We start from the raw sequence: 21912 nt of genomic DNA on the forward strand, positions 1-21912 counted from the left end.
GTGCCCACTGGATGCAGACAACGATCAAATTGTGTTGAATTTAGAATTTTTTCAAAGGTAATATTTCAGTCTTGACACCACGCAGCCGTCATCAAGCCTTATATTCGGCTTGTGTATGACAGTCACATTACTGTCAGACATCACGGTTTGCCAGTTTGCTGAAACGTCTATACAATCTGTCTTCAGGATTATTTATCTTCTTGTCATCGTTTTCTTCTCAACAATATTTAAGGTATGTTTCTAAATAGTGCCATTGTAACCACCCGTTTTAGTATTCAAAACCCACAGACCGTAACGTGTTTTTTATCCTGTATTTGAACCTTTGTCTGTTTTTTTTTTTTTTTTTTTCTTTTTTTTTTTTTTTTTTAATCTCCCCGCTAGGTGCTTACAAGAGATTTGCACGGATATAATTTAGTTCGTATCTTCGATAAAATGACACTTGGTATCAAATGAGTGAATTTTAGACAACGCTTTATACATCCGAGTGAACAAACAAAGGTCAATATTGGTATGCTACCTGCAAGCTGAATTCGAATCATTTGTAAATTTAAAATTGCGTTTAGTAAATACCCGGGAATATAATGATTTTCTCTTTAATAACCAGAAGTTTTTACTAGGAGCTAGAATGCACGAAACATAAGGGAATGAAGTAATTTGCCAAACCTTCAATTGTAGCTTATTTTTACATAAGTGTTGTAACCCATTGTATTATCAATAGGAATTTGAATTTGGGGTTTAATTGGAATGAAATACCGGAAGCATTAATCAGAGTTAAGACAATTAAACTATGTATTTATAATTTTTGGGGAAAGCAAAAGGTATTATTAACTTAAGTAGAAGTAGACTTCCTTGTGGTAAAAATCTGCATTACATGAATATGTTCAATTGGGCGTACAATGAACACAGTGAAGTAAGCTTTAAATTGGCCCCAAAGACTGTAAATTCTCTTTTATGTCTCCTTGTTCTAAAGAGACTTTAATAATATGGCATACCAATTAAAAGAAAGGGACAAACTCAGGTATGATGTTTGAAATTTGGGTGGTGACGACCGCATTTATTGAAAGTAACTCTGATAAAAGAAGTGAAGCAGTTAAGTGATAAATATTGAATAGCGTTGAGTAAAGATATGCTTTCGGTGAAGTGAAAACGTAGAGCAAAGGCAACTGCGTGCTCATGATGAGGTACATGTACATGTACTTGTAACTTAAGTGAGGAAACAAGCACCATGAGCTCAGCAATTAACTTCAACTAAGCCGAGCGAACAATAACATAGAATAATACAATATTCGAAATCCATATACGTGTACCCATAACAAGTCTGCATTATTATTCTCATTTCATTCAAAGCAGAATATAAATAAAGAGGAAAGTACTTCACGAAGAGCATCTATTGTTCGGAAAACTGAATCCTTTTGTTCGAGAGGCTTCCACTGGTTCTTTGAGCGTTACAGGAAGAATATCTAGCCCACGAAGTTAACCGAAAGTTGCTTTGATGAAAACTGGCGACATGGTGGTCTATTGAGAGTCTCGTAGTAACTTTGCTTCACAACATAGGAAGGACTGATATCGCATACTCGGGTCACGCCTGAAATATACCGGTAGCGCTGCATATTAAAAAAAAGTCACCGCCAAAACACCATTTATTTTCCTTTATCTCTACGTTTAACTTGTAAGTAGCAATGAAATGCTTTACTCAGACATAAACGCATTAACTTATTATGATTATGTTTTAATGATATTTATTACCCTTCCCGGCATTTTTGACGTTAAAACAGAATTAAGCACTACTAGAGCAGAGTTACCTGTGAGCGCCATGGTACTTTCTAGTTCGTTCGTCAATATGTCAAGTACATCTTGAACACCCTGGGAGCCGTTAGTGGCCAGACCATAGATAGCAGGACGACCGACAAAGACTGCTTTGGCTCCTTAAATATTGACAAAAATAAATATAGCTACAAATATGCTACAATACAGTTATATAACTTGTCACCTCATACATGTAATTTGAATTTTTGTTAATCTTAAATCTTTTAGAGCATATTTTTTTATAAGCTAAGAATTATTGGCTTCAATTTAAATTGTCTTAAAAAAGGTCAAAGGAAAGTTGAGAATTCTGCACCACTTTTATGGTCCAATTTTCTTAACAAATCAAATGGCTTTTAATGATTTTTATCATTGTTTTAAAATAATTTCAAAACCTGTTATATTGAGGAATATTTAGATTAACTTGTATATTTTAGTTTTAATTACTTTTAAATTAGTTTTTCATAAATCTCTGTAGTTTTAGTTTTGATATACATATGTAAAAAGAGATAAAACGCATGTGTAGAGCGGTTTAAGGAAATGAATCATTACTATTATTATTATTATTGTTGTTGCTGACGAACTAGAACCTTCACCGAACTAGACTATACATCCATCCCGATTTGCCAAGACAAACTACATAAAACACCAATTAGATGGGATATCAAGTCCGGCATCTCATAACGCTATACTGACCACACCGTTTGCCCTGCCGCCTACCTAGAGCTAGCGCCGTGTAAACGTCCCTTCCGTTCCGAATTCCTCCGTCGAGGTAAACCTCACATCGTCCCCTAACGACACGCACCACATCCCAGAGCGCATTGATAGAGGCTGTAGTACCATCAAGTGTGCTGCAATAAATATGTAAATTTTAATAAAATCAAATTAACCGTTTGATGGGGCCCTTGCAATTAACCTTTACGCCGTTTTAAATTATCAATTAGAGCAATGCAATTAAAGTTTACCCTGCGCACCACTTACCGGCCACCGTGGTTAGATACATACAAGCCATCCACACCATGGCGCACCGCAAGTTCGGCGTCCTCTGGGGTTAAAATTCCCTTAAGAATGATTGGAAGATGTGTCACGTTTTTCAACCAATCAACATCGTCCCATGTGACTGTGTTGATTTGATTATCAGCGTCGTCTATGGTGCCACCAATTACTGGTCTAGGAAGGTTGACAAAGTCGAACGAGGCGGGGAATTCGAATTCACCCCGTAAAGAAGAGTAAGATATCCGTCTGAAGGCTACATCGTCTATGGTTAGCACTATTGCCTGGTAACCTACAATGCATACTTAAAGTTTAAATGAACTTGAGCGTCGGTGGAGCGTGGACTCCCAGTAACGCATATATACCACTTTTACTTGCTTCTTATACGGCTTAAAGAAATTCTAAATGTCAAGGGATAAACTGAATAAATCACTCGATCAACCATAAAAGCTTTAAACTGCTCCTTTTTCATTTTTTTGGTCATACGTTTAACCTCCTTACCTGACCTATTTACATGAATCTGTCCCTTTTATATACAGAAAGCTAGCAGAAAAATCCGTTCAAATATCATTCTTCGGGGAATATAAACGATGTCTATTGGTAACTCTCTTAGTTATGCTATTTGGAACTGAATGCTGGCATTTGTGATATCTTGTAAAATTAAACTGAGGAAGTTTTCCACATATAATACCGGTAATAACCGTAACCTTACGTTAACTTTCCATACATCACCTCATCAAATAAGAAGGGGAAAAAAGGCATTTGCTTTACAACATCAGCAGTTGCAAAAAGCTTCCATAGGTACTACAGGTCTTCCCGTGATAAAGAGCGTTTTTTTTTTCTAATTATTACCAGCCGATTCAACTCTCCTAATGTGCCTCAGCATGTCGTTCCTTGGCTTCACCATGTACGCCTGCATCCAACGATGTCCGTGTGGAACCGCACTGTGTACAGACTCCAACGGAGTGCCCGTGTCCTGAGAAAGGATCATAAGAGCGTTTTTGGCAGCGGCACCCAATGCTGTGCCTATCACTCCTTCTGGGTGAAACCATTTATGGAAAGCAGTCGGGGCAATGCCTTGAAAGAAAACATCTTCATATCCCAAGGGTATACGTGCAATTAGATGTGTAGTAGACTGGATTTTGGCACAAAAACATGTCATCTTCGAAAGTGGTTTGAGTTGAAGAAAAATGAGCATTTGACCTTGTACCAGTTGATATACTCAAAATTATTGAAAAGACAACTATATTTAAAACAATTTTCAGTAATTGTTTCGCAAAGTCCGGTTTCAGGTTTTCATCAATGTTTAGCATTGCCAACAAAGATCATTAATTCTCCCTTTAAAGTTTTGTAATGTACCAACAGAAAAATTTCGAATTGCAATTAGTTGAATTTACGTCGTCACTATTACTGTTGGCACATAAGACATTCTGAATATGCAAAAACTATACAAATATTTAGGTACCTTTATCAAAAACCTTTTCAACAAGTTTAAAACAGCACATTCCAATAATATCAACAGTGCATTAAAATATTATTAAATATTTAAATGTATGCTTACTTTATGATATATATAGTAAACTTTACAGCAGATTTCAAACTCACCTATTGGGATAGCGACTGCTTGTCCTTGAACAGTTGTACTTGTATCAATATGACTCACATCCCGCAGACGCCTTGGCCGCAGTCGAAATGTCTTGAAAGCATCGATATTCTCGTCGTATGTCTGCCTTCGCGTGGAAGCGCTTTCGATGTAATTGTAGGCGTGTGGGTGAAGATGATTTTTTGCGTAATCTTTAAAGTCGTACACGTTAACAAAACGACGGTTTGCCTATAGGGAAAGGCGTCATTGGTTATTTTTCGCTTTGAACCGAACGAGTATAAAAATTTAATTGAAAGGCATATTAATTTCTATATATATTTGGAATTACATATCTTTCTGCTACTATTTCGTTGATGGCATGTACTTACACTGCTGAGAGTACGAGTTGCCGTCATCAGTACAATCAGAACCAGCAAGGCAGCCATGGCGGAATACATAGGACCGCCTCAGTGGCTGTCTGCAGACGAATGCAGACACCCAAATGTTAGACATCTCTTAATCTAAACTTACATGGCATTTACGTACATATACGATCAATTTTTCGACCTTTTGCTGCTTACGTGCTTATATCAGTTGTAGTAATAGTAGAAGTTATAATTTATAACCGCGAATGTGTGGCAACATGAACAACAAAAAGTAATGCACAATCAAAAAAGCAGACAAACATACATGGAGCGTATTACCCAGTGCTGCTGATAAATACATTACACATGTAGATACTTGGAGTACGCTTTGTATATGTCTCAGGCTCAGTCCTAATCTTGTTTAATTCAAAAGTGGCCAAGACCACAGCCCAATTAGGACTTGGCCCAGACCACATCCCAATTGTGTCTTTGCATTGTTAACAGCATAATGGGCAAGTTAACTGACCAAATTAATTGCCCAAGCTGCCAATTGTTTTGAATGGCATGTGTAATTTTATAGGGTATGTCTTAGATCAAGGTACATATTATGATACTTACGGGTGTGGCAAAATGAGATAAAATTGTATTTCACTACCTGTGATTTGTAAAATTCATCTGAGGATGATATTTTTAAAGTTGTTTAATGTTTAAAGAAAAGGCATGAATATTGATTTAGTAACACTGACTAAAGAAATGTTAAATTAAAGGCCAGCTGACATTTGTTAGTGTGTTATTTAATTATTTTAATTATGTAGGTTTTGTAGAGATTATAAGAACAAGTCTGCCCATTTATATTTTGTTGACCTTTTTGGAAAATATCTGCATTTTCTTAAGGATAAATTACAAAGAAAAGAGTTAATAAATAGCACAACTTTGCTATATTTGCAAACATATCTATTTAGTAAGCAATCATCTTGAAGAGGAACTTCTTATATTTAGGCACATATTATAATACTTACACGTGCGGCAAATGGAATATAGTAGTATTCATCTGAGGATAAATTTTTAAGATGTTACTAAATCAATCTTCATACATTTTTCTTTCAAACATTAAACAATTCCCATACGAAATTGAAAGGGTCATCTATAAATGTAAATCCATCAAGTTATGACAGGCGCTCTTCACCCGCAGTACAGTTTTGACAGCCATCATATACACAGCCTCTACATTGCTTCAACAATTCCCTAGCCAAGACTCAAGCTGTATAAGATCGCAGGTAAAAAATGTCACTATAAACCCTTTTCTTTTGACCCATAAAGAAAAAAAACTTTTTTGTTCACAAATGCAACAAATTTCCACACATAGCACAACCTCAAGAGATCTTGAGTGCATTGGAACCTGCCAATGCATTTTGATTCAGTTCAAGAATAGCATGTGTGTCCAGATTATTATTATTATTATTATTATTATTATGCAGAGGAAAGTCCGCGATCATGCCATTTGAAGAGAGGTAGGGCACTATAAGATCACGGATCCTAAGCATTGGGCTATTTTAACATGGACATGAACTCTTATAGCCCGTCGATGACCTGTGCAGATATGTGTAATTAGCTCATTAATGTGGTCCGCTGTTTCACGTTGCTAGCTGATTTTTTAAACAATGATGCAGCTCAAAGAAAAATATGATACTAACCACAATTTATTTTATTTACATAGACGAACGATGGTTGTGTGTAGTCGCGCAGATGATTAGACAAGCGGCTTGGGAAATGATGACAATGAACGCTGTCGTTCAGCGGCTTCAGGATAGAAAAAGGTGGCATTTAAGGCTGTCACTCATCACTACAAACAAGGCCAACTTAACTTACTTCACTTACCCAAACTGTTTTACGCTTAGCATTGTGTCCTATAGAGTTTACCCTTTAATTATGTTTTACGTATATTACGCAAGGTTAAGGGGCATGCACACAGTGAGCATATGGCGCGCGCCACTTGCGCTGAGCCAGACGCTCGCGCTCCTCAGCTCCCCGCAAACGCTGCGCTCTTTGCTCAGCATAGGTGCCTCCCGGCCTGCCCCTAGCGGACGCACTGTGAACTGTTGGATTATGTGTTTAATGAAACATTACATATTGTTGTTTTTTCTGATAGTAATGGACAATGGTGACCACGTTAATCAATCAGACTAACTATAACTGTGTACATTTTTGTTTACTTAACTGGGGGCTGCCATTTTTCTTTGTTTCCGGCTACCAGCACATGCGCATTGTTGGCATGGCGTGAGCAATCGGCGCTTGCATCCCGCACACGCTGAGACATTTGCCTCAAGAGACCAAAAAAATCAAACACGTGAGAAATTTTGCTCAGCCGCGCGAGAGGCAAAAATCTCACCAAAATACCCCCGCACACGATGAGAAAACGGCGCAGCGCAAGTGGCGCGCGCCAAATGCTCACCGTGTGCGGGCCCCTTTAGGGTTTTTAATCCATATCCGTCGTCCCACTAAAACTGTATAACTCTAAGTTTCCCTTCACTGACACTGGGTTTACAGTATGTTTGTTTACTGCACTGTAATGCCGGGTATCGTGCCGATTAAAAAGGTGAATTTAAAGCATTTTTGATAATCTTTTCCATCCAAAATTTAAATAAGACCATTTTCTTCATTTTTTGGATGTTCAAAATATACATGTGCATCGTAACTTTTCTATATTTGAATTTACGAGTCAAAACAAGTCACTTACACTAACTACGCATCTAATTTTTTTCCTCGCATCGTCTATGATTATTTATGATGATTGCTCTTTGGCATGTTAGAAATGAATAACAAAGAAACAGAAACAAAAAAAACACTTCTAAAAAGTTGGACGGCGTTTAAAGTTTGGTATGCTATTATTCAAGCACGTTGTTCATTCATTTCACGTGTGTCGCGTGCTGAAAACAATGCATAACCCAGGGGTCTTACTGTCTGTAAAAGCAAGATGTTTTGCCATCTTAACGTGTGAATAACATTCATAATCCATCATTCTTAAACAAATTAAGGTTCATTTGCCAATTTTAATTATTAAAATAGGTATGGAAAAATTTACTGAAATTTGCCGGCAAATATTTCGTCTATTGACAGTCAGACTTCATCAAGAATGTGCACTTCAGGAAATTTTAAATGAAATGTTTCTGTTTATTGAAAACACAAAGCTAAGGAAACTGTTCAACTTCATCATGCATCAAATGTTCTCTTAACTGATTTGTGTCAACGGAACATTGTTTATCAACATCAACGATTGACAAACAGTTAATTAAAACCGTCAGTTTCTTACTTTACCATTGTAAATGAAGGTATAGATGTACTTAGTAGTATCTGTGCATATATTCCGAACTTTATCATCTTTAATAATTTCATAGCACAATAAATCACATACACTTTTATTCATATATTTGATTATTCTACGAAAAAAATAATATTAGTTGTTTAGCTAGCAGTGCAAAAAGACAGTATTAACAGACATCTGAAATTTTACGTCTTTGATATGTATGAAAACTCCATGGAAATAATGGATTAATTGGCCAGAATAATCTTACCAATATCGGTTTTGACTTGTTAGACCGTGGAATACACGTGGGATACACGTTGCAGCTCAACGTTACCTATAACGTGGCAGCAACGTTACTTTGAACGTGGATTTCACTTAAACTTGTAAGAGGTTTGAACGTGTAATCCACGTTGCTACCCCACGTTACCTTTAACGTGGCAACAACGTTACTCTGAACGTGGATTACACGTAAATTGTAACCGTTTTTTACGTGGAATACACGTTTCACCCCAACGTTACATATTACGTGGCAGCAACGTTACTTTGAACGTGGATTTCACTTAAACTTGTAAGAGGTTTGAACGTGGAATCCACGTTGCACCCCCACGTTACCTTTAACGTCGCAACAACGTTACTCTGAACGTGGATTACACGTAAATTGTAACCGTTTTTTACGTGGAATACACGTTTCACCCCAACGTTACATATTACGTGGCAGCAACGTTACTTTGAACGTGGATTCCACGAAAATGTGTAACCGTTTTTACGTGGAATACACGTTTCACCCCCACTTACATATAACGTGGCAGCAACGTTACCTTGAACGTGGATTCCACGTAAATTTGAAACCGTTTTTTACGTGGAATACACGTTTCATCCCAACGTGATCATTATTTGTTGTCCGTACTCTTAACCATAACCTTTTATTGTTTTTACATAACAAGGATGGCGACACAGTTTGTATATCTCTATATGCATGTGCAAACAAATTTATATGGATAAACATCTCATTTACCATAATTGTCTCAGATAAAGTTGTTACCCCGTAATGTTAGTGTAGTTGCTTTTCATTCGTACACCTCCGTATCGAGAAAAAAAGAATGACAGAAATGGTAGTCCTAGGAGTGGAAGTCCAGGGCCCTATATGATAAGTATAGGTTAGGGTAAGTCGGAGTATTGGGGTTAGTATATGGGGCGCATGACACCTGAACAAAGTAATGGGGAATGGGCTACGGTTTCTAGAGAACTGCCATTCCTGCCTCGCCGGCCCAAGCTATTTGTGATTAATTTGCTGTGTAAGAAGTTCGTTGAAAAATTGAAAAATTATGAAGTATTTGACAAAAATACAACTTACAAACATCTGAAAGTTCGCTGTTCACTTCAGATGTTTTTTTTCGTTCGTTTATCGATAGCGATATGATCATAATGAAGATACACAATATGTGTCCAGCTGTGGGTATTTATCCGTCAGTGTCACACAACAGGTGCTTTTTGCTTCCTCGTGGAACGATTCAAAGGACAAGATGTATTACCCAGTACCAGAAAAGCCTCACAATGCATTGTGCAATTAGAAAGAAAATCTGCGGATCGAGTGAGAAAAAGTCTGTGTGTGTGTGTGTGTGTGTGTGTGTGTGTGTGTATGTATGCATGCGCGCGTGGACATGTGTGTTTGTATGTGTGTGTGTGTGTGTTTGTGTTCGTGCATGTGTGTGTGTCTGAGAGAGAGAGAGAGAGAGAGAGAGAGAGAGAGAGAGAGAGTAACGGGTTCCTCAAAGCATACTCATCAAATACACGAAAAGATACCTGTAAAGTAAGAAAAACATATCAATCTAACGGTGAGGCACGTAATACCGACCTCACATATTTTACCTGAACTGCACTCTAAACAGTTTACCTTTATATTTGCTATCTAAATTGTGAATCTAGCTATCCTCCCCCCAGCTGTTCCCCGATGACTTATGACTCCGCGTCTTATGCCTTCACGTGAGTCAACTCCCCACAGTTACGCTTTAAGTCATAAGTGAAGACCTCTTAATCGAACGTCATCACGCCATGGCGCTTCGTAAGGAAGTATATTCCCTGGTTAAAAGTACACCTCTTCAACTTTTGATAAAACCTTTTTGTCATGAATTGCTCTGACTCACTCCTAAAGGTACAAAGATGTCGATATTGGTAGAGTAATACCTTACTAGATGTTTTGTTGCTGTTGCAGGTCTTTTCGCAAAAAAAAAAAAAAAAACTGACGCTCTGATACACGTCAATGAAACACACAGTGTGTGTGACAGCGCTGACTTATCTCAATAAATGAGCTGTTTTATACAGTGCTTTGCCAACCCCAAATGTGTAAAGAAATCAACAGCAATTAAGTGATATACAGGTAAAATAATGTTATGATTATATAAAGATAGTAACAGTAGGATAGTAATGTATTTAATATTATACAAAATATGTGTCAATGACCTCTCAGACTGTCACATTTGCCATAATTGTGATATTTCAATTTTAAATACAAATATTGAAAGATGTCTCAATTTAATCAAGACACGTTAAGTACAAGGTACACTGTATTGAAAGTCAATAACAGTGAGGCTCTTCTGTCAGGCATTACAGGTACAAATTGAAATTTAAATTAAAATGAAGTGATTACGTGATAACAAATTGTTCATTCTTTAGAAACCAATAACTGAGATTAACTTGCTGCCTTAAATGCCGCTCACAGAATTTTAATTGCATCACTTCCTCAAAGAAACCAACAATTTTTTTTTCTGAAATAACTCCTTACCGGTTATAAAAATCAGGGTTCACTTCTGACTCTACGTCATCAAAATCCCTCTATCTGCCTCACTGTGTGCAACGGAGAAGATCAGTTTGATATCTTCTAAGTTTTTACTCTAGGAAAAATAGATTGTTGCTACAGTAAATACTACTTGGTTATTTGAGGTAACCAGATTTGTCTTCATGTTAGAAGGACAAAGCGTATTAATGCCCATACGGGAACTATATGTAACACCATTTATGATATTGTAACGGTCGCCGGGTTTTCGGTTTTTTTAAAATTTGTCAAAAGATCTATTTTGACAATGTCGTAGAGGATACGGAGGCCATGAATCTATAAGATTTGTACGATTCGGGGAGGGGGGGGGCAAACGCTTGCCTCCGCACGGATGCCGCACGAGAGGGGATATGCAGGCAATACATGTACACACCTTTGGGCATTTTATTCTAAATCAGGGATTTTGGTGGGGAAACATTTACGATTTCCCTCTGCGTGTTTGGCAAATAATGCACTGCTAGCCCCTACCCCAATATACTGGTACAAACGGCACCGCCGTCGCATGACCAATGTAGCCTGCGCCCAATGCATCATAAATGTCATAAACACCTGTTTGTCAACCTGTTTCATTCCCATGTCAAGGCTGTGCTGAACATTATTATAAATCACCACCATTAATCTAATCTATAATGTTGTGAGGTACGTATGTCTTAGATATAAATTTGCTCACACAAACTCTCTCTCTACTTCTCTCTCTCTCTCTCTCTCTCTCTCTCTCTCTCTCTCTCTCTCTCACACACACACACACGCACACAGTTTTTAGGAAAGATAGCGCTGTATGATAGCGTATTGAATTGTACATAGCACTTCCAATGTTTCCTCCCTATTTACATATATATATATATATATATATATATATATATATATATATATATATATATATATATATATATATATATATATATATATATCCCCGTGTGTATACTTATGATAACATTTTAATAAAACTGCCATGACGTGAGTCAATAACTTAAATTTAATAAGTGACATACGGTATTTCAAATGATCATAAATGCACGATTTGTTTTACTATGCTAAGCCCCTCTAACCCGAGGTAATCCTTCATTATTCTTTTGCACGCCATGGGTGTTTTCACTGTTATACAAGAAATTTTCAAACTGAACAATTTCCCTCATATATTATCGCTGAGAATCTAGTATCTAACCGTCTTTATGGCTAAGTCAGTAATGGCCTGATTTTAGAAAGCTTTTATTACAATTGAATTATAGTTTAATAACGAGATACCCATCTGTCGATATTTTACGGTTTACTTTTCCAGTTGTTTACATCATGACGTTGGCCATTATGCCGTGTTGTCCTTGAACTGTTCGGAGATAATGGGGTCACTTAATTTTATGCCAAACATTAACTTACACACACGCTCTTTTGCCTATCGTTAGATTTTACAAACGATGACTTGTCAGTTTTTTTCATAACCGTCCCTAATTTGCATAGCTGTTGTGATTCGAATAGAAACTGTTTAAAATAAAAGTAGCATTGTCTGAGTGTCCAATTACCAATTGACGTCGTAGTCTCTGGCTTAGTCTCTTTTCTTTTTTTTTTTTTTTTTTTACAAAATATCATTGTTCATTTTTTCAATCTTTCCTAAATGACTCCTGCATGCTAACCGGCCATCCCACTACAAAACTGTTATTCGAATACACATGAAGAGATTGGTACGCATATGCCTGTGCTATGGCTGTCAGTGGCGCGCCAGACTTTCTTTTATATGTGATTTTTCAACATTTGGCATCTTACACTAGATTTTATTCCTAATTTTGGATCACTGTTGACAGTTTTGCTTGTTTATAATTGTTTATGAGAATAACGCGAAAAAAGTTACACATCAAAGAGTTTAGACAGGAAATTCCCTAATTTGCTAAATTTTAGTTGATGATTTCCGTCAGTTTTACCCAAGCAGTTTCAAAATGTCTGATTAAACACAATTTCAACTGGATACATGATTATACAGACGCAGAAGTACTTTGTACTAGAGGGGCCAGTTAATTAACCTATATAACAAAAGGTTATCAATATCGATAAACAAGCGGGTGTGAAATATCTCTATTACAGGAAGTTGCTATTCTTTAGCCGTGGCTTGGAAAGGATTAAAAGTGATATGAGAAGTTACATGTGGTATTTAGTATTTAGGGAAGTAAGGCTTTAAACAACATTTGCCGAAAATAATATTGAGACAATTTTAAACCTTTAACTTTCAGACATCAGTCACATTGAATAAATCCTTTAGTGTCAGGGTAAAAGCTTTCACAGGTACTCTTTCCAAAAGTTTGCGTAGGAAGTGAAAAGTTTCAAATTGCCTCAACATGATCGACAATACTACGCAGCTTAGCTTCCATCATAATATATATGAAAAAAAATCATTTTAATTTGCTCTTTTTCCCACCCAAATTACTTTGGATAAAACTTGTTTTGTTGTAATTTTCCTTTTCAAATGCAGGTCTTGATGTGATCGCGGATATAACGTTAACGCGGCACGATTCTTCACGATTGATAGTCGTGTTCACAATTACAGCACTGTCGTGTTATACGTATGCTCATGCAACACAGGTTTCTGCAGGGACTGTGTATGATTAGGCGTAAAAAGTAAAGAGTTCAAATAACCTTTTCACTTTATTTTGTACATATATTTTCAAAACAAAAAAAACGAAACAAAATTCTGAGGGAGACACATTAGTAGTTTCCTTGCAAATTGATTCTGATGTACGCAAGATCAATGAAAGGATTTTTTTCTTGATAAAGCAAATTTTCAGAAGAACAATAAAGCACTGTCAATTTGACAGGCAGACAAATGGCGATTATCTTACGAAGGGTTACGTCGTGACCCTAGTTGTGGGGGGTAGGGGACTATAAAAGACCTCAATCCCTAAGTAGGAACTATCTGTTGGATCTTTAGCGCTCCTTAGCCGAGAATTCTTCGATCATGAAGTTTGCCTTGTTCTTGCTGGTTGCCCTTGTGGCTGTCGCTTTTGTCAGCGCCAGACCGGATTATTCGGGGTAAAATAGAATTTATTGCATTTCTATAAGTAATTTACTATGTATTTATTGTGAAATATTGATATCTCACGAACGGCTGTTATCCGTTTAATCACAGAATTATTCTAACAAAATATAATTTTTTCAGTTACTTTTATATCATGTTCTTGTTTAATGTCTTTGTAGTAATTACTACCGCCGTGGATACGGATATAGAGATGGATACGGATATAGACGTGGATACGGATATGGACGACCATACGGCTATGGACCTGGCTACGGCTACAGACATAGATATGGTTACTATGGCTACGGCCGCCCATATGGCGCCTACCGTTACCGTTACCATGGCAAATATCCTGGTAAGTAATACAAAGTGTTAGTCACGTACCTGCGGCGCAGTCAAGCAAGTTTGTACGTATATACGTTGTTATTATAATTTCTATAACCCTTTCTTTACCTTCTTCTTCTTATGACCTTTTGCATATAAGCAGTTCATTAGGTTGGAACCTTGTGTTCGTTTGTCTGTAATGGAGTCAGGTGAAAATGTTATTCGAGGCCTATGCGTTTGTATTACGAATAATCCTTCTAGCATATTACATGTATCAGCATCCCCTTTTGCATTAACTATGTTTTTTTTTATTTCCAGACTCAACTCTTCAATTTTCAAACAGTAGTTTTCTATTAAGTTACACCTGCATTGGCCTTTCAAAATTGCCTCGAATTAAATTTATCTCTTCATCGGTCGGCTTATGCATATTTTCTTAAAAGTATTACTATTTCAATGAATCTTATCCAAATGTTTGTGGCTTTGCAAATCCTTCTACAATTCCCAGGACACAGCATAACGTTTTTTTCTTCTTAAACCATACCGCAACGTTTTTGTGTTTGCTGGGCTGTATTTTATATTTTTTTTCTTACCAGAAACCAAGAGGTTTGTTTACCCTCCATCGTGTGATCATTGTTTCTTTACTTTTCAGATATCTCTATCCGCTGTATTTAATTTCATTCACTCACACAAAAAAATTGATATTTATTTTCTGGAGGAGTTTATCAAAGCGAAAAAATGATAGAGACGAGCTGCTTAACGCAAGGTTAACATTTGAATTGTGCAAAAGAATTACTCGTTTGCAAAATGCTAGTCGTACCAGCCCCAAATTCAGGTCTGACTTTAAAAAATAGCTTACTTTTAAAAAAACTCCCTCGAATACTGAGGTCTCCCAATTAAAACAACTAAATAGCACGAGAATAGAGAGTGTGTGTGTGTGTGTGTGTGTGTATGTGTAGAACCGCACATTGTAAATTGAGTTTTTATAAAAACCTTATGCTGATACACGTACTGCCACTTGCTATTTGAATTAGTGCCACGTGCTCTTTGAATTTAGGTCACTGCGGACCTGACGGTGTGTACGCCAGATCTGCCAGCTCTCTGGTCTTCTGTTCCAACGGCCGTGCTCTGGTTCAGAACTGCGCTCCAGGATCTGCCATCAGCAAGATGCAGCTAGGAAAGTACTACTCCATGGCCGTCTGTGACGTTAACCTTGTTGGTTGAAACTAATCTCACAGCTGGGTAAGTCAATTTTGTTTGTTGTATTTTTTTATTATTATTTTATTGCTTATAGCGTCTCAATTGGCAGTCACAAGTCAGGGATCTTTTGGATTAATATACGGATATTTATGGCTGGGCATTAATTCCAAAGTTTATTTGTTGGAAAAAAGGCTCAGTGCCTGCTTGGGCGTAAATGGAAAAAATGACAATAAGATGTTGGGTTATTTAAGACATTGTAAGATACTGTCCGCGGAAATACCAGCTTTAAAACAGTCGGAGAAATTCGGGTTAATTTATAATATAATACAATATTCAGATAACCTTCATCTCTTCGCTCTCTGTTCAAGAAGTGCACCATAAATATAATCAGTATAAAATAATTATGATATATAAATGAAAAACGCTGAATGTTTCTTTATATTTTTCAGATGAAATCCTTCCCGGCCAGAAAAGCGGTTTTCATGGAATTTGCAAATTTAACGCCTTATGGTCACGTTCAAAATAAAAGATTTGTTTAAAATGAGTCTTGCTTTATAAGTGGAACTTATGAATGTTTTCCAAAAGATAAGTGGAGATTTGTTGAAACAAATAATTTCTCTCTCTCTCTTTCTCTCTCTCTCTCTCTCTCTCTCTCTCTCACACACACACACACACACACACACACACACAGAGTGAAAAGACACACACACACGTAGACACACATGCGTTTACACAAGCATTTGCGTGCGCGCGAAGGCTCACTTTCCTAGCAAAATCGGTACAGACGATAACTAAATCTAAACACACACAGAATTATTTCAGAATCTCTTTAACTCGTGTTACACGTCAACGAACAGAAGCATGTAAAGGAAAAACACAGTGCACAGATGACCACCTCCCCCTCCACTATATTCAGTACTTCATTCTACAATGCACGTTTGATGTTACAATAACATCCGACCGGGTAAAAACACCAGTTAAGTTATGTAATTACAATATATTTTCTGCTCAATCATCAAAAACTGTGTATTTGCGTGTCACTGTACATTGAACAACAAAGAGGTAATTGTCAGATTGGTCTTAAACGTCATGGTCATTGGTGCACGTATATAACTCATCTCATCTCTATGGTGCCAGTTGCTATTATAGATCTCTAAGAAACATATAAGTGGAAAGAGACAAATGGGTGAAAAGAAACCATTAAGTGAAATTACAAAACAAAAAAGGATGAAATCTCCGTTTATATGGTCAAAGGTTATGGGATATTAATATTTTAATGCGATAAGATGACCGTGAAATAAACCGTAAATAAAACAAAACTTCAACCTTGAAAATTATTTATTACAGCTGACCAAGGTTGATAAATTTATCGCTAGCTCAATGCTCTTATTCAGCGATTTTGTTTATTTTCACCGACAGCAATACTGCTGTACTGCATTTGTTGCCCTGCATATCGCAAACCATATCTGTGCCAGGATTCCTTATTAAACAGAGCAAATCGAACAAACACGCGATCTGTGCAACAACATTTAAATGAACGATGGTTTTTTTACAATAAAAAAGGGCTTGCCTCGGACACTATAAAAAGGCCACCCACTGACATGAACGGTTATCAGTAGTTTATTCATCTGATCCTGTCCATCTAAACCTGGACTATGAAGTTTGCCTTGTTTCTGCTGGTTGCCCTCGTGGCTGTCGCTTACGTTAGCGCGGTTTACTCTGACCGAAGGGAATACGTACGGTATGTTTGATAATTAAATAATTAAATATATTTAAAAATGAAAATTAAAATGTTAGAATTTGCATTAATTTACACATTGTAAAATGTGATTGTTTAATGTGTTTTTTTACCTAAGTCAGTATTATTTGAAGTACTATCATTTTCACTTCTTAATCTCTTTTGGTAGCACGTAAAACACTTTTTGTTAGTTTATTTCAAATTATTGTCTGCTGCACAATATTTCCGTTGCAGTTAGTTGCCTCATTTCCAGCCTCCAATCAGGATGCGTTGGAACGTTAACGCCAGTGTGTCCAATTTTTGTAACTGCTGCAAATCTTCTCTTGATTATGTACAATACCATACTTTTACCTTGTATAAAAGCAAATGGATTCGAGATTAAATTTTAAAAAATGAAATTGAAGATGAATTCCAAAATGAAATGCACGTAGGAGGCACTTACTACCTTTGATTTCAACTTTGAGTGCCTGCGACTTCAACTTTTTTTTTTAATTTCCGACAGCACCGTTTTTTCCCCACCTTTTGCCAGCTGTTCATAGAGAAAAAAATCTGCTCAAGGTGGATTGGGTCTTGTTTAAACTAAGCCAGCAAGGGGGCTGTTAAAGCTATTAAAAGCAACCGCTGTGCCTGTTGCGTGCTTCAAACAAGTGCATCCACTGTAACACGACAAATTTAAATTGATGAAGACCGTAGATGTTTTACTAAAGTCATATAGCCAGCTGGCGTCCGACAATTTGACAGGTACATGCCTTGGACAAAAAATACTTTTAGTTCAGGACCGGGAGTAGTTCGTCGTCAAGGGCCCAGAGGTCATGATGAAATTCTTAAAATAAATATCTGTCCGTCATGCAGGCCTTTGCCGGTCTTCGACTGTTAAGGCTGTACTGCTGGTTCTGACACCACCTTGCCCCTCCCTCCAACCCCCACCCCAACCCCCCCCCCCCCCCAAAAAAAAAGGAATGGAGCTCAAGATGTCAAGTAACACGCGCGGCAACGGCAAACATTATTTTGTCTTTTTTGGGAGGCTTATCATTTTTCATCTGTTTCTCTACACCCAGCTCGATCCCGTTTGCCTTTAAATTCTGGTTGCAACTTATATTTCTTTATAGTGACATCCTCCGCGGAAGAGGTTACTACCGCAAAGGCTACTACCCAGGTTACTACCGCAAAGGTTACTACCCAGGCTACTATCGCTATGGTTACAGATATGGGTACCGCCGTTTTCCATACTATGGTCGTTATGGATATCGTTACCGTTACTATGGAGCTTATAAAGGTAAACAACACCATATTTGCGTTCAGAACATAATACTACAAACATTTCTTCTCAAAGGAAGAGTTACTATTGCTTTAAGTTATTTTCAGCATTTGGCATACGTTTTCTTGTTATACGCCTTCACACTAATAGGCTTAGATTGAATGCAGGAATTCACAAACGTAGCGATCCAACGATCTGATATGTTTAGGCATTTCAACTCATAGAGTATCCAATTTCTTTGCCTGTCACCGCTAATTCACTTTCGAATTTCGCAAGATGTCCCCAAATGCCTCAAACGCTTTGTATTATGCTAATTAACATTGCATTTACCTATGATAAAAACTATATATAAGGTAAACATAAATTTTACAGCTGGCTGCAACTTTTTGAGCAAACTTCGACAAATAGCATATTTAGATCACAAAAGTATCATGCCCACAAGAATTAACCAAGGTATATCATGCATTGCGTTGCTTCATTTTGCAAGAACGCCACGCTTCACTTCTAAATCCTAATATTTCTACATGTAGGTGCCTGTGGTCCAGACGGCGTTTACGCTGCATCATCTAACACCCTCGTCTTCTGCACCAACGGCCGCGCTTTGACCCAGAAATGTGCTCCAGGATCGGCAATCAGCGGCTTGAAGAAGGGAAGCTTTTACAGCTGGAACGCCGTTTGCAATGTGAATCTTCTTGGTTAGATCCAGAAGCCTTCCGCGAAAGGTAAGTGCGCAAAACATTCAGGTAAAAAGTAAGATCCTCATAAAAGAGACATGTTCCCACAGTAGCATACTTAGTATACTTAGCACAGAACAGATACACGTATTTTAAGGGTTATTCAAAGTACTTGTAGCAAATAAAGACATAAAATACATAATATAGATCACTGAGCAAAAATATCAACACCCGATGTAAATTATGTATATAACACTTTATAGGCTACGGACAGTACGGACAGTAATCTGCAGCACATGATTAAACAACAAAATTCGCTTTGCATGATTTAATATATATTTAAAGCGAAAGTTGTATAACTGCTAATTCTGATTTTTTAAAATTATTGCGTTTAAAAGTATTGCGTTGGTCGCCTATGTATATTTGGTAAGTGTACAGTTAGTTATATGTCAATGACGGACTTAGGGTAAGTAGAAGAGGAGCTCAGTCCCTTTTGTTTCTTATTCTTCTCAGTCGCATTTTGTCTCACGATCTACACAACACATGTATCAGGCTAATATATACCATTTCTTCTTTTTCAGAGCAGACTTTCGCCTCCGAACTACAGGGTATATTGCAATTGATAGAATTGTCCGTTTTCTATATCATGCTTTATTGGCAAATTCGGCATAAAGAGAATAAAGTGTTTGAAATTTTTGCTCATGCGTGTCTGTGCGTGATATCTTGTACTATCAATGTTGTTGAAATATATCTAGTTATGTGTAGTTGATCAATTATTAAATTTACTTTATCGTGGGAGCTAACAAAAACCGCCCTTTTTCCTTTAATGTTGAGAAATGATGAAAAGCAAGGAAATAAGCTCGAAAATTATGCCGCTCGATTGAAAGAATTATTACGCTATAGAATCTTAGCCAAAACTATTACTGCCGTTAAGCCGAAACAATAAAAGCACAGTCTGGCATAAAAGTTTAACCTTTATTGTTTATGCACGCTATATTATAATACGCTATGCTACAGTACACAATTCTATAGTACGTACGCTATGGTGAAACCGAAAAATGAAAAGAAACACTTATTTTGATACTATGGCAGCCAGGATAAACAGGATTGTCTAAAATATAGCAAACTTTTAGAATAATTTTGCACACGTGCATAAATAACGATCTAAAGGATGACGACTATATCAATACATGTATCACCTGTCTTATTCCAAACTACATAAATGTGATGATAATTTTGCCTACTCTATTAATGTTGTCCATATTGATACAGTTCTGAACAAATAACGTGTAGTACCAATGAAATAAAGCAAAAATATTATCAGAATGGACAATATTTTGTAAAATAGGCCTACAGAAAATCGTGCTGACTGCCCTGAACTACAGACTTGACATTTAATATGGAATATTTTCTTCGAAATAATTTTTTATCAGTTTTTTCTTATTTTGCTCACTGATAAATGAAAATAAGGATTAAAATCGTGTTTTAATAACTTTAAATTATCTCTTTGATGTCATTGTGACATCAGTTCATTAATGGAATTCGCCAGAGAAGCAAACAAAAACACATTGCCTACTCTATGTCATACTACAACCATTAAAAGAGATATTTTGGATGTCCATATTTTACAAATTATCATCTGTAAAAGGGTAATACGCTCCACAAAAGACCCTCATGTCAGTTGCTAGTCACAGTAATGGTCGTTGTAACGCCTGGCCTCTTCGTGGCTGTTGCCAGCGCTCTCAAGCGGCAAGGCATTTCTTGAGGGTAAGTTTTTAGAGTTCAATCTGAAATAGCATTCCAGGCAACGGTCTAAAATTGTCCAATCTGGTCCAGTTTTGTTGTAGGACATGTAGGCAGTTGATTGGTGAGTAATGGTCTACCGAAACATTGTCTATGTGGTTCAAATGTGGCGATTTTGATGACCAGGGTAGCTGCTCATTCCCTTGGTTCTGTAAGTTATCTGCTATTAAAAGTGCTCTGTGAGAACCTGCAACCTCATCGTGCAACCAAGAATTGTTCCTAAGGTGCCCCCTATCAAATGATAGACAAGTGGTTCCGAGATTATTCCTTTATTTGATCTGGTTCAGGTTTTCGTCGATGACTACCATTGGTGTTTTGGCACCAATGTGGAATCTACTCCAAATACTGACGCTGCCAATCACCCTTGTCACTTTAGACCCGGCATATGCTTCGTCGTAGGCCTCTTCTGGATATCTGTAAACTCTGTTTTGACTAATTGGGCGGTACAGGTGAAATCTGACCTCAATAAAGAAAGCCACGCAGTTTCATTGTTGTACCCAGAATCGTTCATGGCCCCCAATTCATTAGAGAAACAGACGACGATGTTTTGCTGTATACAGTGGGTACCTCGAAGGTCATTTGGTGTTCTTACCTGCTAAAACCAGTTTGGTGTTCGCTAAGGGCATTAAAAAACGCATTTTAGTGGCAATTTTCCCCTCGTTCTGATCGGACTAAGTGTTTTTTGTTTAGCTGCAGCAGCGTACCCCGAAAGACAGTGGGTCCTGTACCCTGTAGGTAAAATTGTGATACATTGGGGGTGACCTCTGTGTAGGTACATCACTCTGGCCATTACTCTATAAAACTGTGGGGACTGTTCCGTTTGGCGCTATGATCTGTCTGGTTATGTCTGTCTTTCTCGCGCCATTCTGCCTTAGATTAACAAATTTGTAGTGCACTACTTAACTCATCTTACGCACTGCAAAACTGACCGCTTGCATGCAAAATTTCAAATTCTTCTATGCAGTAGTTGCCAAAATATGGATACTTTTTTGACAGAACCAAGCTTTGCCTAAGCCAAGCTTTGATCAGCCCAAAGG

General features: G+C 37.3%; 4 protein-coding genes across 4 annotated transcripts in view; 3 read left to right on the forward strand and 1 right to left on the reverse strand.

The window, feature by feature from the left end:
- Nucleotides 1-798: 798 nt before the first annotated feature.
- Nucleotides 799-3958, reverse strand: LOC106165187 (2-Hydroxyacid oxidase 2-like). Its single transcript, XM_013543294.2, has 5 exons — nt 3649-3958; nt 2785-3088; nt 2524-2654; nt 1803-1925; nt 799-1585 (listed from the first exon to the last, which is right to left on the reverse strand). The coding sequence occupies exons 1-5, from the start codon at nt 3956-3958 to the stop codon at nt 1461-1463; spliced, it is 993 nt and encodes a 330-aa protein (XP_013398748.2). The 3' UTR covers nt 799-1460.
- A 9785-nt stretch (nt 3959-13743) lies between these two features.
- The window catches only part of LOC147761627 (uncharacterized), a 28148-nt gene continuing 19979 nt past the window's right edge, over nt 13744-21912 (forward strand). Inside the window, exon 1 of the mRNA XM_087013303.1 lies at nt 13744-13895. Coding sequence (XP_086869429.1) covers nt 13822-13895 — 74 coding nt within the window. The 5' untranslated portion in view covers nt 13744-13821. The remainder of the gene's footprint in view (nt 13896-21912) is intronic.
- On the forward strand, nt 13935-15943 carry LOC106165219 (uncharacterized). The gene is made up of 4 exons (XM_087013110.1): nt 13935-13945; nt 14061-14236; nt 15260-15444; nt 15852-15943. Exons 1-3 carry the CDS (start codon nt 13935-13937, stop codon nt 15424-15426), a joined length of 354 nt encoding a protein of 117 aa, XP_086869236.1. The 3' UTR covers nt 15427-15444; nt 15852-15943.
- Nucleotides 17034-19769, forward strand: LOC147761628 (uncharacterized). Its single transcript, XM_087014283.1, has 4 exons — nt 17034-17143; nt 18250-18416; nt 18929-19120; nt 19654-19769. The coding sequence occupies exons 1-3, from the start codon at nt 17058-17060 to the stop codon at nt 19096-19098; spliced, it is 423 nt and encodes a 140-aa protein (XP_086870409.1). The 5' UTR covers nt 17034-17057; the 3' UTR covers nt 19099-19120; nt 19654-19769.

Source organism: Lingula anatina, chromosome 5 (genome assembly GCF_051362555.1).
Source record: "Lingula anatina isolate TDL-2025a chromosome 5, LinAna3.0, whole genome shotgun sequence".
NCBI classification, from domain to species: Eukaryota; Metazoa; Brachiopoda; class Lingulata; order Lingulida; family Lingulidae; genus Lingula; species Lingula anatina.